This window comes from Triticum aestivum, chromosome 5B (genome assembly GCF_018294505.1).
Source record: "Triticum aestivum cultivar Chinese Spring chromosome 5B, IWGSC CS RefSeq v2.1, whole genome shotgun sequence".
Lineage (NCBI taxonomy): Eukaryota > Viridiplantae > Streptophyta > Magnoliopsida > Poales > Poaceae > Triticum > Triticum aestivum.
In genome coordinates this window covers 645,095,438-645,113,176 of record NC_057807.1, presented here as the reverse complement: position 1 = coordinate 645,113,176, position 17,739 = coordinate 645,095,438, and the positions used below count along the sequence as shown (strand labels likewise).

The 17,739-nt window shown below is 46.1% G+C and overlaps 1 protein-coding gene across 1 annotated transcript; it reads right to left on the bottom strand.

Moving 5' to 3' along the window:
- Positions 1 to 8,384: 8,384 nt before the first annotated feature.
- On the bottom strand, positions 8,385 to 11,380 carry LOC123113870 (purple acid phosphatase 2). Its single transcript, XM_044535194.1, has 5 exons — positions 10,948 to 11,380; positions 10,650 to 10,850; positions 10,434 to 10,545; positions 9,029 to 9,734; positions 8,385 to 8,926 (listed from the first exon to the last, which is right to left on the bottom strand). The coding sequence occupies exons 1-5, from the start codon at positions 11,125 to 11,127 to the stop codon at positions 8,740 to 8,742; spliced, it is 1,386 nt and encodes a 461-aa protein (XP_044391129.1). The 5' UTR covers positions 11,128 to 11,380; the 3' UTR covers positions 8,385 to 8,739.
- Between the last annotated feature and the right edge of the window lie 6,359 nt (positions 11,381 to 17,739).

Genomic DNA, 17,739 nt, shown 5'->3' with positions numbered 1-17,739 from the left:
ATGTGACAAATGATGAGTACTCACGTGATGAGTATGCATCACAAGAATATGAAACTCCACAATATGGTGATGACAATCTTGACATGGATGATGAGGGCTTTGTTTTGAAGGGAAGAACCACAAATTATACCAACAAAGAAGATCTGTTGATTTGCACCGCTTGGAAGAAAGTACCTCAAGATGCAAACGTTGGGACCGACCAATCCGCCGTCACATATTGGCAACACATCAAGGAATTCTTTGATGCGCACAACACTAGCGGCCACTATCGCTCAAGTGACTCCATTCGCCAACGTTGGGGCACCATCAACGCGGAATGTCAAAAGTGGGTGGGTTGCTTGGCAAATGTTGATCGCATGGACTCAAGTGGTTGTGATGAAAGTGACTTGGTAATAATCGTTTGCTATTCATGTGTGCTTTCTCCACTTTCCACAAAATATTGAAATGTTCACTAATTTGTTGATGACATCTTGATTGTTTTGTTGTACAAAATGATTGCACAAGGATTGTTTCGAGAGAGGAACAACAAACGAGAGAAGAGGAAGAAGAAAGGAAAAGCTTTCACTTTCCATCATTGCTACAAAGAGCTCAAGGATGAGAAGAAGTGAAAAACTAGAGAAGTTTTTTATGCTTCCAAGAAGAAAAGTGTGGTGGTGGAGGATGATGAAGATGCCCCGGGTGAGGAGAGAAGGAGCCCCACTCCTCACTCGGCGACCAAATCATATAGGCCCGATGGAACTAAGAAAGTGTTGAAGGGGACCAAGGGCGGAGACAATGATCTCAAGGATGGATTTGATGCCATTGTCATGGCGAGGAAAGAGTATGCGGAAGAAGAAAATTGTTGAAGCTCAAAGAAATTGAGGAGAGGAGTGAAGCCGAGCGACAGAGGGCGGCGGCCGAGGAGAAGAGGGCGACGACCGAAGAGAGGTTGGCAGCGGCCGAGGAGAGAAAAGTTGAGCTTGAGGAGAGAAAGGCAGGGGCCGAGGAGATGAAGATAGTGGAGGATAAGGCACCCAAGTTTATGTTCATGGACACATCCACTCTTGATGTCAAGGCAAAGGCGTATGTCGAACTTTGTCGCGATGAAATGCTGATGAAGAAGAAAATGTTCATGAGAAGCATGATGGGAGGCGGAATGGGAGGTGTAATGGGAGGGTACATGAACATGATGGTGGTGCCATGAATGGTGCATTTTGTGGAAACATGGGAGGTGGCTTTGGTGGCAACATGGATGGTGGCTTCGGAGGAATGGGAGGTGGAATGGGAAGTGGCTTCAGCGGCAACATGGCCGACATGGGATGTGGCTTCGGCAGCAACATGATGAGTGGCATGGGAGGTTGCTTCGGCGGCAACATGATGAGTGGCATGGGAGGTGGGTTCGGTGGCAACATGATGAGTGGCATGGGAGGTGGCTTCGGTGGCACCATGACCGGCATGGGAGATGGCAATGAAGGTGCTTCCGGTGGAGTTCGTGGCAACGAGAATTCAACACAAGAAAATGTCGAGAAAGAAGTCGTTGATGATGATGAGACCACCGTCGACAATGACACTAGTGAGAATGGAGAGGACGCAAATTGAGTGACGTCTATGTGCATTTTCATTTGTTGGACTAACAACTTCGTTTGAGACAATTAAATTTTGCTTGTAGAATTTAAAACTATGATCGATGATGTACTTTTGTTACTACAATTATGAAAATTTGATGTGAAAATGCGGCCGTTCGCAGATGAACAGCAGCCGCACGGCGGCCGGCCGATTTTGCATCTCCAGTTTACATCACTTATTGGAGTTGCAGTTTTACATCTCCGTTTTGCATCATTTGTTGGAGTTGGGTCTTCTTGGAGATGTAAAAACCACTTTTTAGTGATGTAAATTATACAACACCTACTTTTACATCTTCAAAATTTACATCTTCTATAGATGCTCTTACGGGCATGCTAGTAAAAGCCGACGAAGATCCGATTGTACGATTCCCCTAAGACTTCTTTTGTTTTCTGATAGGTCTCCAACGTATCTATAATTTTTTATTGTTCCGTGCTGTTATATTATTATTGAATGTTTTAGAATCATTTTATAGTCATTTTATATCATTTTTTGGTACTAACCTATTGACATATTGCCCAGTGCCAGTTGTCGTATTTTGCTTGTTTTTTACATCGCAGAAAATCAATATCAAACGGAGTCCAAACGCAGTGAAATTTTTTGTGGATTTTTTGGACCAAAAGACATCCAGTGGGCCGAAGAAGTAACGGAGAGGGAGCCTAAGGGGGGCACAAGACACCAGGGCGCGCCTGGGCCCCCAGGCACGCCCAGGTGGGTTGTGCCCACCTCGGTGTCCTCCCGCACCGCCTCTTTACTCTATAAATACCACAATATTCTAGAAACCCTAGGGGAGTCAACGAAAATCAATTCCAGCCGCCGCAAGTTCTAGAAACACCAGCAATCTAGACACCATCGCGGAAGGGTTCATCATGTCCATTGGTGCCTCTCCGATGATGCGTGAATAGTTCTTTGTAGACCTACGGGTCCGTAGTTAGTAGCTAGGTGGCTTCCTCTCTCTCTCTATCTCTCTCTCTTGATTCTCAATACAATGGTCTTTTGGAGATCCATACGATGTAAGTTTTTTTGTGGTGTGTTTGTTGGGATCCGATGAAACTTTGAATTTATGATCAGATCTATGTTTTTATCCATGAAAGTTATTTGAGTCTTCTTTGATCTTTTACATGCATGATTGATTATAGCCTCGTATTTCTTCTCTGATATTTGGGTTTTGTTTGGCCAACTTGATCTATTTATCTTGCAATGGGAAGAGGTGCTTTGTGATGGGTTCGATCTTACGGTGCTTGATCCCAGTGACAGAAGGAGAAACTACACGTATGTTTCGTTGCTATTAAGGATAACAAGATGGCGTCTATTTCTACATAAATAGATCTTGTCTACATCATGTCATCGTTCTTATTGCATTACTCCGTTTTTCCATGAACTTAATACACTAGATGCATGCTGGATAGCGGTCGATGTATGGAGTAATAGTAGTAGATGCAGGCAGGAGCCGGTCTACTAATCTTGAACGTGATGCCTATGTAATGATCATTGCCTGGTATCGTCATGATTATTTGAAGTTCTATCAATTGCCCAACAGTAATTGTTTTCCCACCGTTTGCTTATTTCCTCAAGAGAAGCCACCAATGAAACCTACGGCCCCCGGGTCTCTTCTTTAATATATTTGCCTTCGCGATCTATTTTCCTTTATTTTTATTTTCAGTTCCTTTGAACCAAAAATACAAAAATACCTTGTTGTACTTTATTTTATTTGCGATCTATTTATCCTATCTATTACAACTTTATCACGTCTCCTTTCCAATTTCCTGCACCATTACCCGAAAGGGATTGACAACTCCTTTAACACGTTGGGTTGCGAGTATTTGTTATTTGTGTGCAGGGGTTGTTTACATTGTGTTGCGTGTTCTCCTACTGGTTCGATAACCTTGGTCTCATCACTGAGGAAAATACCTACCGTCGCTGTGCTGCATCATCCCTTCCTCTTTGGGGAAATACCGACATAGTTCTAGCAGACATCATTTCCTTGTACAAATCATATTTCGAGACTTTTTTTAGGAATTTTCACATACCAGCAGACAAATGTCAAATTACAACACGACCCACGTAAACAATGGGAGATGGCGAGAGGAGACGGATGTTGAGGAACATTTGCAAAAAAACTCCCCGCGAAAGTAAAACGACACTAAAGCCCTTTTAAATTTCTTCAACCTGCATCCTCACCACTAGTTGTCGTCGGAGACCAAAAAGCACCATCGTCTGGATAGGCCTTTGTGAGCCGAAGAAGAGGTTTGCCATTGGCAAGGCCATTGTTATTGTTGCGCATCATCCAGGGATCATCGGACTGCTCCTCGAAACATGGGATCCATCGCATGTTGTCGATATCATCGAGCCAGAATGTTCTTGGACCTTTGTCTTTCCCCCAAATAAAGACGGCGCCACACAAGACCGGATCAACAGCATACATAACAAGCACCACTTGATCCATCGCACCAAGCGAACGATGGAATAAGGCTCCCAAGGACAACCCCTCAAGTTCACCACCTGGGGCGTCGTCGGGATGGGCTGGGTCAGGGATTTTTTTTTCCAAACATAGGCGGCAATGCTATCCTAATGCCCATGTCGGACAAACTAATCTGAATCTCAACCATAGTTGAGGCAGCGGGACGGAGTTTCCCCGGACCTTCCATCGTTGGAGCGGCAATCATAGGAGAAAAGAACCCACAACCTCGCTGATGGAGCGAGAGGGGAGTTGGTCGCCTTTGTTCAAGGAAGAAAGGAAGCGATATATCAACTTAGGAGTTGTCAACTGCTCAGGTGTTTTAAAGAAGGAAAAATGTAGGCATGAATCTATATCTAACAAACCATAGTTATCTTCTCTCTCGAAGGGCTTCTCATGGTGTAGTATTTCATCGGTCTAACTATAAGAGCCGGTGCATTGCATTGCTCTTCTTTAACAACTCGGTGGTCCCAGAAGTTGACACCGAATTAGCAAATATGACACATCACTACAAGAAAGGCCTAAACGAAAGTGCAATTACTTAAAAGCCCTCCCATTAGGGCCTAGAACGATACAGATAACGTAGTTGGGTCCTTGTACAAATGACAACCTCGTCAAAGATGTTGGGGCCACCATCTTCTTCACATGCCTTGCCAAAACCGAGGGCAAAGGGTGAAGAGCCTCCCCCATGGAGGTTCCCGAGACATATGTCATGTTGATCTTTAGTAAAGGTTGATGCACCAGAAGAAGAATGAAAAAGCACCTCCAAGACAAAACTACACCACCACTATTTTACTCTGACCACTTGATTACCAGACAAGAAAATGTAGAGCATTGATACGTTTCCGACGTATCTATAAGTTATGAAGTATTCATGCCATTATATTATCATTCTTGGATGTTTTACAATCATTTTATAGCAACTTTATATCATTTTTTGGGACTAACCTATTGATCCAGTGCCAGTTGTTGTTTTTTGCTTGTTTTTTACATCGCAGGAAATCAATATCAAACGGAGTTCAAACACTGCGAAACTCCTGGAGGATTTTTTTATGGACCAGAACACTCAGGATGGACCAGAGCAGCACCTTGGGGGTGCCCCGAGGGGGGCACAACCCACCAGGGCGCGTCTGGGCCCCCAGGCGCGCCCAGGTGGGTTGTGCCCACCTCGGTGGCCTGCCGCACCCCTTCTTCGCCCTATAAAATCCCAAATATTCCAAAACCCTTGGGGGCAGCCCTAAATCGGAAGTTCCGCCGCCGCAAGGCCTTATCTAGACCCCATTCTGGCACCCTGCCAGAGGGGGGAATCATCACCGGTGGCCATCTTCATCATCCCGACGGCCACCACGATGAGGAGGGAGTAGTCCATCCTCGGGGCTGAGGGTTTGTACCAATAGGTATGTGTTTAATCTCTCTCACGCGCGATCTTGAGATGTCACAATCTTGATGTATCATGGGCTTTGTTAATATAGTCGGATCATATGGTGTTTTCCCCTCTCTATCTTGTTGTGATGAATTGAGTTTCCCCCTTTGAGATTTCGTTGTTATCGGATTGAATACTTTTATGGATTTGAGAACACTTGATATATGTCTTGCAATTGAATACTCGAGGTGACAATGGGGTATCGTATTGATTCACTTGATATATGTTTTGGCATTCAAATCGCGGATTCCCGCGATGACATTGGGGTAATCTATGCATAGGGGTTGATGCACGTTCTTGTCTTTGTTTCTCCGGTAGAAATCTTGGGGCACTCTTTAAAGTTCTTTGTGTTGGATTGAATATTATAAATCTGAATTTGCTTTGGTGTTATTTTAGTACGAAATCTAGGATAGATCGAACGAAAAGAATAGCTTTGTGTTATTTTAGTACGAACTCTTGAATAGATCGAACGGAAAGAATAGATTTGAGGTTGTTTCGTACCCTAGAAACAATTATGTCTTATGTTCTCCGCCAGATAGGAACTTTACAGTGATTCTTCATCTCACTTTGAGGGATGGTTATATGATCCAACTATGTTAGTATTGTTGGGAGATTGCACTAGTGAAAGTATGCACCCTAGGCCTTGTTTTTAAGCATTGCAATACCGTTTTTGTGCCTGTTTACTATTTACTACCTTGTTGTTCTTATCTATTCAGATTATAAAAATACATTTCTACCATCCATATTACACTTTTATCGCCACCTCTTCGCCGAACTAGTGCACCTATACAATTTGCCATCTATACAATTTGCCATTGTATTGGGTGTATTGGGGATAAAAGAGATTTCTTTTATTTGGTTGCAGGGTCGTTTGAGAGAGACCATCTTCATCCTACACCTCTCACGGATTGATAAACCTTAGGTCATCCACTTGAGGGAAAATTGCTACTGTCCTACAAAACTCTGCATTTGAAGGCCCAACACGTGTCTACAAGAATAAAGTTGTGTAGTAAACATCAAGAATGGAGCACATTCGAATAGTATATTTATTACTCCCTCCGCCCCATAATATAAGACGTTAGTACATCTAATATGTGAGCGCATACTAGATGTAACAACGTCTTAAATTATGTGGCGGAGGGAGAAGGGATTCATGTTCTCAACACATTGTCATTCACAGTTTCAACGCTAAACAAGTTTACAGAGTGACGGTGTTCCGGCTGAGGAGTCTCTCACCATGTTGGGGCCTGACCTGGTGGGTCGGGCCGAGAACCCCTAGGTCGGTTCCAATCTGGGCCACTTTGGGCGGCCCATGATAAGTTATATGAAGACTTCAGAAGACTTGGCATACAAACAAAGATACCAAAGTTGTGGAAGACTCTACCTCCATCAACGTAGTAAACTAGGATCTATAACCATAGGACCCCCGGCATGTTATATAAGCCGGCGGCTAGGCTCGTCGACAGACAACATACAATCCCTTGGTATTCATCTGTACTCTGTACACACCCCTATCGCAATATACATGAGAAGGAGTAGGGTACTATCTTCACCACGGGAGCCTGAACCTAACTAAAACTTTGTCTCATGTTACCACCTCAATCGCCTAGCCGAGATACCCTACCAAGCGATCTACCAGGTTTAGCTCCGGTAGTGTTGGCCCATGTAGGTCCCACTTGGTGAACTCAAGGGCCCGATAGGAGTTCAGCTCGGTTCCTATGCGATTTACGCGTCAGGCCGGATGTTCATCTTCGACATCACCACTTTTGTCACTGGCTCGATGAGCCACCTTGGCCAGGTCAAGAATTACGCTGCAGGCCGAATCGTCAGATTCGGCAACCTGGAGTACTCTGCGAATTTCCACGGAAAGCGGATCCTCTAGGGTTTGGCGTCGCAACAGATCCATGAGCAGCACAAGCCAGTTCTCTCGAACTTGATGTCAGATCGGATCCGGGAGCCATCGATGGAAGTCGATTTTTGTAATGTTTTAGTCTTAAGGGGATTATAATCCCTATGGCCCATTATGACTATTATTTTTCTTAAAAATAAAAAATATATGTGATTATAATTGTGGATTATAAATAAAATAATTTTCAAAAAAAGAGCACTTTTATGAAGTACATAAATATTTTATTAAAACATGAACATTGTAAACTTATATAAGCATTTATTGAAATATATAGAAAAATATAAACTTTCTTAAAGCATGAACACTTTTATATACTACACAAATATTATTTTAAACAGTGAACATTTATTAACAAAAACTTTATTAAAGCATGGACACTTTAATATACTACTCCAGCATAGCTTGAAAAATGTTCTGATATTGTGGGACAGAGGGAGCACATAGCTTGAAAAACGTTCTTATATTGTGGAACGGAGAGAGTACCTGAATATTTTCTTTTAAACTATGAACACTTTCAAATTTCTATAAGGATTACTAAAATATATAAAAACATGTAAAATTACTTTTATATTTTTATTAAATATGCAAAGTATTACATGAATAGTTTTGTAATTTATAATCTAATTATGCGGATAAATGTTAAATTAATACATGATTATTTTCTGTAATGCAATTAATTTTATTTATATGTATATTATTTATAACACAGGATTGTAGTTTATATATATTCTATAGATTAAAAAAATAGTGCAAAATGGGCTTCATGGACTGCAGCCCACTTAAGGCTCAAAAAATTCGTCAGACCCTAGCATATTCTGGAGTTTGGTGTTCCCAATTACCCTAGCAATATCTTTGCTATACTCTGGCCATCTGATTACCTGCCAGGTAAGAAATCAGGAGCGTGGAGCACGTTCGAATATTATATTTAGAAGAAAGGATGCTCTCTGCACATGATCTGATGATCATGCACAGTTTCAGTGAACACATCTGTATATAGTTGAATGCAGAGCAGGTGCTTGAGAAGTACCTCCCAAATCTCTTGTGTTATTTTATTTCAAACGAGACTACGCGCAGGAGCTTTACCCTTAAGGTTACATGACTAATTGCACTAACTACAGCTCGAGCTCAAGACATTTGTGACGACGACATCCAAAACATGAGATGAAAAAGGCAGTCATGTGTCCCGTAGCAACCATTTTGCAGCTGCCCAAGATCTCTTCTTTTCTGTCCCAAAACTAAGCAACAAACCCCCATCGCAGCCACAACGATCAACATTGCTCAAGTAAAGGGGCAGTAAAACGGGTCCCCTCCCACGACATTGCTTCGGAGATGAGACGATCCGTCCGATCACTTGGAGTCGTCGGTGGGGAGGTGGTGTCTGTTGGTGAGCCAGACGGAGTCGGCTGTGGCCTTGGCGCCGTCGTGGTTCCGGTGCCACGCGTAGTAGGCGTGCGTCCGGTTCTTGATCTCCAGCGTGGCGTGCCCGAAGCTCGCCTCCCTGAACGCCGAGTAGGACGGCTGCGGCTCCGTGAAGCTGCATTCATTCATTCATTCATTCATTTTGTCATGTCAGCAATGCATGGCCGCACCCTGCACAAACTAATTCAGAGCAGAGCGCACGAGCTTGTTAACCTACTTGTTGGCGATGCCCTCGATGTTGCCGCCGTCGCCGATGGTGACGTAGACGGGCGCGTCCATGTCGCGCACGGGCGTGGCCTTGCCGTTGACGATGTTGTAGGCGACGTTGGAGAAGCGGCGGCTGCGCTCGTAGGAGTGGACGTGGCCGGCGAGGACGAGGTCGACCTTGGCGGCGACGAGCCAGCTCTCGAACTGCACCCGCATCGTCTCCCCCTCCATGTAGTGGTAGTTGTTGCTGTTGTACCATGGCGAGTGCATGAGCAGGATGAGCCACGGCGTGGCCTTGCGGTCGACGCGGGCCAGCTCGTCGGACAGCCACGTCCACTGCGGCGTGTACTTGCCGTAGGAGGAGTAGGAGGAGAGCACGATGATGTGGGCGGAGGCGATCTTGACCGAGTACCAGAGGGGCTCCGTGCTGGCGGCGGCGCGGTACGGCGTGCGGTAGCGGTGGGTGAAGGGCTTGAAGGGCACCGTCTCGCCGATCTCCGGCGCGTAGTCCAGCTCGTGGTTGCCGGCGGTCCAGATCCAGGGCTGGTACGCCACGCTGCGCTCCACGAAGCGCGCCCAGCTGTCCCAGCGCCGGTTGTCGTGCAGCGGGTACGCGTCCGCGTACGAGAGGTCGCCCACGAAGAGCACCGCGTCGCCGCCGTTGGCCTCGTAGTGCGACAGCGTGCTGTTGGAGTCGAACGTCTGCCCCAGGTCACCTGCCGGCAAGATCACAGAAAAGATTAATAAATAATGAATATAAGATCCAGCTTGATTATTTACTCCTACAAAACAAAATAATTATACAGCTTGATTCTTCCTTGAAACAAAATAATTATACAGCTTTTCCGGAAATAACCTAAATCACATCTAGATGTGCTATAAGTATTGCAAATCTAAGTCCTAAGTCATTAATCTTACGCAGAGATTCTTGCGGATCTTTTGTTTTCAATTCTCTTTCCTCATTCATCTCAAACAGATATGACACTGGCTCACTGTCTCACTGGTCTGGAGCAGGCATGGGCTGTGCACAGGAGTGCACATTGTTTCCTGCGGCAGTCAACATGGCCATCTTGTCTTGTCTTGATCGACACATCCCAGGAAATTCAGGCCCCAGGGAAATGGACGTGTCAGCTACTTGCACGTCGGACGCCGGCCGAACTACGCACCTATGAATATCATACTGACATATGGGTCTCTGACATGGATCGGATGCTGGCTAACGTCTAGCGACGACAACACGACTGACGACCGATGCTGGCCCTGGCCTTCCTCATCTTGTCGTAGATCCTACCGAACCATCTTGTTTATACCGATCCATGGAGTAACCAATAATTAACTAACAACTCTTACATCACGGATCTTATTTTCCAGTGTTCATCAAGCATGACGAAAAAAGTGGTAACTGATTCACATACCGATGAGTCCGAACTTGAAGGGCACGTCGGGGCCGGGCTTGGGAGGGGCGGTGAAGGAGAAGGTCCGCACCGTGTGGCCGAACCCCATCGCGTAGTAGTACTTCACGCCATGCTGCACGCAGGAACACGCGAAATTTATGGCGGTCGGCGTCCATTGCATGATGTGTGCCAACTCGAGTTCTCTACTCGTTTTCTTGATGAGGTTCTGCTGGTTACCTTGAGGTTCCTGAGGACGCAGTGGTGGATGAAGCCGGAGGTGTAGTTGAAGTAGTCGTAGCGCGTGTGCGTGCCTTGCGCCGACATCTCCATCTTGTCCGGCGACGGGCCGTACCTCACCGTGCCGTTGCCCAGCTCGCTCGCCGTCACCCACGACACCGTCATCGCCGTGCCCGTCTGGTCGCCCAGCGTGATGTGCACCTGTGTGTGTACGCAACGAACCACCCGAAAAACAAGATGAGAGACCAAGAACCCGTTGCAGATCGGGGGGGATCGGAGAGGCGGCCGGCGGACGGACCTGCTGGGGGGCATTGTAGCCCGGCGGCACGCGGAAGACGTCGGCGTCGAACGGCATGTCGGCGGTGGCCTCCAGCTTGCGCCGGTACGCGCTGGTCACGCCGGCGTGGCCCGTGGTGGCCGCCGCCGCGGCGAGGGCCACGGCGAGCGCCAGGAGCGCCAGGCGCCGGCGAGCCCCCATGCCTGTCTCTTGTGGCGTGGCGAGGCGAGCGTGGAAACGGAAGCAGAGAGGGAGAGGACGAGGAAACAGAGGGAGGCTGTGGCTCGTTCAGTGCGAGGACGAGGAAGGGAGGAACGGACGAGGATGGGGTAATATAGGAGAGCAAGCAGGAAGGAATCCTTTTCTGGTTCCGCCAGGCTCTAACAAATGAGCCCTAATAACAGATGAGAGATTTTGAAGGCCGGGCCGTATGATTTGCGGGGAATATCCGGGGATTGTGCTCGCTGGAGTGGACTCGAGTAGAGTAGGGAGGCAGCCAAGTCGGACGGGCGAGCGGAGCTACGGGTACGGAGCTGAGAGTTGACTCCGATCGAGCTAGCCAAGTCGTTTGTTTGTTTGCGCATGAGCGGGCGCCGGGGAAGAAGAATATGGCGCCCGTGCCGTTCCCACCGGGCCACCGACCGGGGCGGACGTCGCCGTGTGGGCGCGCCGGAGCGAGACGGGCGGGCTTGTTTGACCAGCGATTGGGTTTGGCACGCCGAACGCACGGCGACCAGCGCTAGCTAGCAAATAAATGAGTGGCTCGTGGCTTTTTTTTTGGTTTTGTTTGCGAGTAGGCTTGGCTCGAACTCATTAACTAATGAGCCAGCCCAGTAGATTTTTTTTTTGCGCCTGCTTGTAGACAGAGCTTTTTTTTTGCGGGACCTAAATTATTGATGTTGTAATTTGTGAAGTTGAACAAGTGTGCATACATATAATTTTATAAATGTTGTTTACAAGTTTCACTGTCTTTTCATGAAAACAATTTTTCACTTTTTGAACTAATAACTAACTCAGGGGAGAGCCTCCTACCACGTGGGACATGTGGTTAGCAAACTCAAAAAAAAGGGGAGAGCCTCCTAGCGCAATGGCAAGTACCCACTCGAGCCACATAGGTTCGAATCTCTCCATCTACCTAACAACGAAAGTCAAGTGGCGGAATTTCCCCCTGGCCGGCTCGACGTCGACTCGGCTCAAATTCCAGGCCTACGCCGACAATGGGGAAATCGCCATGTGTTTCAACTTTGAGTTCAGACAAGCACTATGCATTCATCCCAGTCTTGCAGCTATAGCGAGTCCACTTCAGACGCATGAAGGTACCGTCACTGTTGGGGGACAGTGCGATCAAGTGGAGGTGACAAAGGCAAAAGGGGACAACGATATTCACAGGCCGTGGCCGTGGCAATTTGCAAAAGACCAGCTGCCTTTCTCATCATCTATCTATGTAAAATGTATGGCTTTGCATCTTTCTATCCGCCACTAGGCACTTCGCCGCAAATGATTTGAGGCCATGCATGCACCACCGGACTGGACTGGACTGGACGGTACCCAGCGTTGGCTTTCGAGATTCTGTCCAGCCTTTTGCTCTTTCGCGATCACGATTGCTTGGATTTTGTGGCACTCATTTGGCTGTTGACTCGAGGACTTATCACAAAATATATATTCCCATCCACAATATCCTCCTTTTTCACTTTTCTGAATGACAACCGACAGGCGGTACATATACCCTGTTAGCCTTCACGCTACATAAACCGAAGTCCAAGTGCCAATTTTGTCAAAGCTCGAGGGCAGCGAGTTTGTCCAAGACGGCAAAATTTTGACTCGAAAAGGAAAACTGCCTGCAGAGCTTCCACATGACGCTCGCGCTCTAGTCTATGGGTGTCTATCTATCAAGGCCGGCCGGCAATGATGCAAAGAAATACAGGTTTCAGTAATTTGCTCATGTCATGATTCTGAATTTCTGATCCATTCGTTCCGGCATAGCTTAATTAGCATATATATATATATATATGGCGAAACATATTCCGCGTTGAACAAATTGATGCTTAGCTATCTCTACTATTAGTATAAGTTTTATTTATTGCGAGACTGGCTAGGTTGACATGGACGATTTCTACACTTTTTCTACACCTTGCATTTTCCTTGATCACTTTAAATTTCAAGTTCTAGCTTGTAGAGTAACACGGCTGTTTGCGTCAAGAGATGCAGAGGCCGGGGGTTTTCCTCCATTTCTAAAAAAAAAACTTGTAGAGTAATATTTCTGTCAAGATTCTGTCCGTGTTCTTTCGCAATCAAGATTGAGTACAGTAGTGTTTGTATTTTTATGGTACCCATTTAGCTGTTGACTCGAGGACTTATCACTCCATGAATATCATTTTCTGTCTTTTTCGACCTTTCCGAATGACAATGCCAAGCAGTACACATACCCGGTTAGAATGTGCCCCTGTTAAGCTTTCATGCTACACAGTCTGAAGTTACAGGTGACATGGGCAACGCGGCAACTGGTCAGCATGCCAGTTTGTCAAAGCTCGAGGACAGTGATGAGTCACAAATTCAATCATAAAGACGGCAAATTTTGACTTGAAGAGAGAAAAAAACTGCATGCAGACCTTCCACGCGATGCTCTCCCTCTCAGTCCCTCTGGGTGTCTATCAAGGCCGAGCCGGCAATGCTACCTGTAGGATTCAATCATTTAGGTTGATGTCATGATTCTGAATTTCCAATCCATTCGTTCCGGCCTTGCTTAGCATATGGCGAAGCATATCCCCCGTTGAACATGCTGATGCTTAGCTTATCTCTACTAAATTGTTTTGTGAGACTAGCTAGGTTGACATGGCCAATTTCTACACTTTTTTTACACTTTGCATTTTGTTAGTCGCTTTAACTTTGTAGTAGAGTACTAGTCACTTTTCATTTGGCACAGAGGATCGAGGGGAATACAGTCTGTGTGAACCATGTAGGAGCACGCAAGCCACTGGTTGTCCCGTGGCTAGATACTACTCCATCTACATGTATCTTTCGTTGGGGAATTTCCCTTGTTTTTTCCCTGGGAAAGAGAATTTTTGTCCAAAAAGACTACCTGCCCAACAAAATTGACAAAAAAAACTACCTTTGAATGAAATTGACAGAAGAGACCAGCCCAGCCGTGGCGGCAGATGCGGCAGCCGACGCGTGGCTGACAAAAAAAACTACCTTTGAATGAAATTGACAGAAGAGACCAGCCCAGCCGTGGCGGCAGATGCGGCAGCCGACGCGTGGCACCTGCCGCCACGCCGGCAGGCGGCAGCCCATGCCACCACATGGCCTGGCGGCAGCAGGCGCATAACAGCCAGCAAGCACCCAAGAACGGAACGGGGGGCTGCATGTGCTCCCTGCCGGTTAGTGGGGTGGCGGCAGGACTGTTTGTCTGCTGCTAGTTTCATTTATGTTTTGTTTCGTCTGCGTTTCGTTTCGTCTGACGAATAATACCACATATTCCTATGTCCCTGCTATTGATTCCTAGGCATGCAGTCCACTATTTTTGCAAATAATAATTGTTAATTTATGAATAATAATACGAGCCTCCGTCGCGGGCCTCATCATCGGCCTTCTCGCACCGGCCTCAACGCCACGCGGAACATCACCGCCGCAGGCCTCACTGTCGGCCTCCTCGCGTTGGGCGATTCACCCGGCGGACCTTCACCGCCGCGGGTTTCATCGTCGGCCTCTTCGCACCAGCCTCATCGCCTGGCGGACATTCGCCGCCGCAGACCTCATCGTCGGCCTCCTCGCGCTGGCCTCCTCGCCCAGCGGACCTGCTCCGCCGCGGGCCAGATCGTCGGCCTCTTCGCACCGGCCTCATCGCCCGTCGGACCTTTGATGTCGCAGGCCTCATCGTCGGTCTCATCGCCCAGCGGACCTTCGCCACCGGAGGCCGACGATGAGCCTAGCGACGGAGCAAGTTCGCTGGGCGATGAGGCTAGCGCGAGGAGGCTGGCAATGAGGCCCGTGACGGTGAAGGTCTGTCGGGCGATGATGTCGGTGCGAGGAGGCCCATAATGAGAAGCGGCGGGGAAGGTACGCGAGGAGGCAGACGGGTGTTGAGGCCGACGTGAGGAGGCCGGCGATGAGGCCTGCGATGGAGCAGGTCTGCCGGACGATGAGGCTCGCGGCGGTGAAGGTCCGCTTGGCGATGATGTCGGCGTGAGGAGGCCGACGATGAGGCCTGCGACGACGAAGGTCTGCCAGGCGATGAGGCCGGTGCGAAGAGGCCGACGATGAGGCCCGCGGCGGAGCAGTTCCGCCGGGCGAGGAGGCCAACGATGAGACCGCGGCGGTGAAAGTCCGCCGGGTGAATCCCGGCATGAGGAGGCCGACAATGAGGCTTGCGACGGTAATGTTCTGTCAGGCGTTGAGGCCGGTGCGAGGAGGCCGACGATGAGATCCGAAGGCTTTATTTGTAAATAAACGATTATTATTTGCAAATACAGTGCACTATATGTATAGGAATCAACGGTAGGGACATACGAATCTATGGCATTATTCATTAGACGAAACAAAACATAGATAGAACAAAACACAGACGAAACGCCCTTATTTATCAGACGAAACAAAATGCAGACGAAATGAAACGTAGGCAAACAGTCATGCCGCCACGCCACTAGGCAGCAGGGATCACATGCAGCCCCACGTTCCGTTTTGGGCATTGGCTGGCTGTTGCCAGTGTGGCGGCAGGTGCCACGCGTCGGCTGCCGCACCTGCCGCCACGGCTAGGGTGGTCTCTTCTGTCAATTTCGTTTGAATGTGGTTTTTTTTGTCAATTTTGTTGGACGCGAGGTCTTTTTGAACAAAAAATCTGGGAAAGAAGGCCTCCGATTTGATGTGTGTATCTTTATTCTTTAGCCCTTTTGCCAGGATTCTTCAGGCTGACAATGATGGCAAAGATAGCATACTGCGCACTGTTGGGAGATACCTGTACATTGGTCGAGTCAGCGATACATGCATGCATCGAGTGTGCACGCACGCTGTGCCTTTTTTGAGATGATAATTATATTCCTTCCATGAATAATTCGTTCCATCAATTTTTTTTGTTAGAAATATCATAATAAATAGTTATGGGTTTTACTAAAGATATAGAGTTATTTTTGCAAAAAAAGATACGGAGTTAGAAAAAGTCTCCTAGGTTTTGTGGCAGTGAAGGTTGCTAAAGAGTGACACACAATCGGTAATAAGGGCGGACCATCTGCAGTGAGGCAACCATCGCCGATGAAGACATGAAACATCACTGATGATGACCTATTAGTAGTGACAAGAGATTGTGTGAACATATCTATCTAACACAAAAAAAAGACTATTCTAAGAAATATAATTTTCTCAACTATATGCTAATATGTTTCGTAAATATAAATATGACAATAAAATATCATTTCAAATATATGAACAGTTATTTTATCTACATCGACACTTATTATTTTACTATACATCATTTTATTATTAAGCTCATTTAAATTATATTTACAAATTGATTAAGTAAAAGTATATGTCTTTGTTCTTTTATTAAAATATGAGTCAATGGGGCAACACCAATGGTGAGCCCATTATTGGTTTGCTTAGGCAGAGCTAGCCCTACTACACATATAAAGTAGTAAAGCACGACGAATTCTTGACTATTTACTACAATAAGGTTTGCGCGACTCCGATGAGGGAGGGGCGAAGGCGGCGATGTGCCTTCGGCTCGCTCCAGTGCTACTAGTCGTCGCTAGGTGGTCTACGGATTTAGATGTATTTTTTTTTACTTCTAGTGTTCTTTGTACTACCTTGACAGTTGATGAATAGATCGAAAGTTATTCTAGCAAAAAAAGCAGCAAATAGACCAAAAAAAACACATAAAGCATCAAATAAGAGGGACGCTCCTTTGAGGGGCTTTATCTCGCTTATTGCGGGCAATAGCCCAGTCAAGCAGTTTTGGGAAGTTCTGGGAGTAGCGCTACTCGTGGAAACTTTCAGAGGTTTTGGGAAGGTTCCACCTAGTCTTTTCTTTTTTCCTTTTTTTACGGTTTCAATATTTTTTTATTCTGCTTTTTTTTTCTTCTGTTCCTTTTTCTCAACACATATATAATTTTTTAAATACATGTTGTACATTTTTCTTGTATACACACGGATCATTTTTTATACACGTTGAACATTTTCCAGGTACATGAGGAATATTTCACCACATGCAAGTTTAAACATTTTTTTCATGCTAAACAATTTTCAAATACACGATAAATATGCTTTTAATGGCACCAAACAATAATTGAAATTACATGAACATTTGTTTACATTGTAAAGTAATGAAGATACTTTTGAACGCGTGAACATTTAAAAAAAATGTCACCAACATTTTTCTGAGTCATATGAAACACTTAAAAAATATGTGAACATTGTCTTACTCCCTCCGCCCCAAAATTCTCGTCTTAGATTTGTCTAAATACGGATGTATCAAGTCACGTTTTAGTATTAGATGCATCCGTATCTCGACAAATCTAAGACAAGAATTTTGGGACGGGGGGAGTACATTGTATAAACATTTAAATTATCACAAACATTTTTATTGAATGCTATAAAAAATTAAAAGTTGTGCGAAGTTTCAATTTTTGACATTGTATAAGCATTTTTTGATGTGCAGTGAAATTATCAAAATTGATTAAGCAAGTTTTTGAATTATGTACTCCCTCCGTCCCGAACTATTTGTCGCAAAAAAGGATATAAATGGATGTATGTAGAACTAAAATACTCCTTCCGACTTGGATTACTTCTAAACTGAATTTGCATTTGCCTCCTGTGCGGCGCCTC

Bases quoted from the DNA above. Each gene is read 5' to 3' on its own strand.
- LOC123113870 (XM_044535194.1), bottom strand. From the start codon at position 11,127: ATGGGGGCTCGCCGGCGCCTGGCGCTCCTGGCGCTCGCCGTGGCCCTC. The intron at 10,851-10,947 runs GTCCGTCCGCCG...GTACACACACAG, and splicing joins GCTACAATGCCCCCCAGCAG to GTGCACATCACGCTGGGCGA. The intron at 10,546-10,649 runs GTAACCAGCAGA...TCCTGCGTGCAG, and splicing joins GCGTCCTCAGGAACCTCAAG to CATGGCGTGAAGTACTACTA.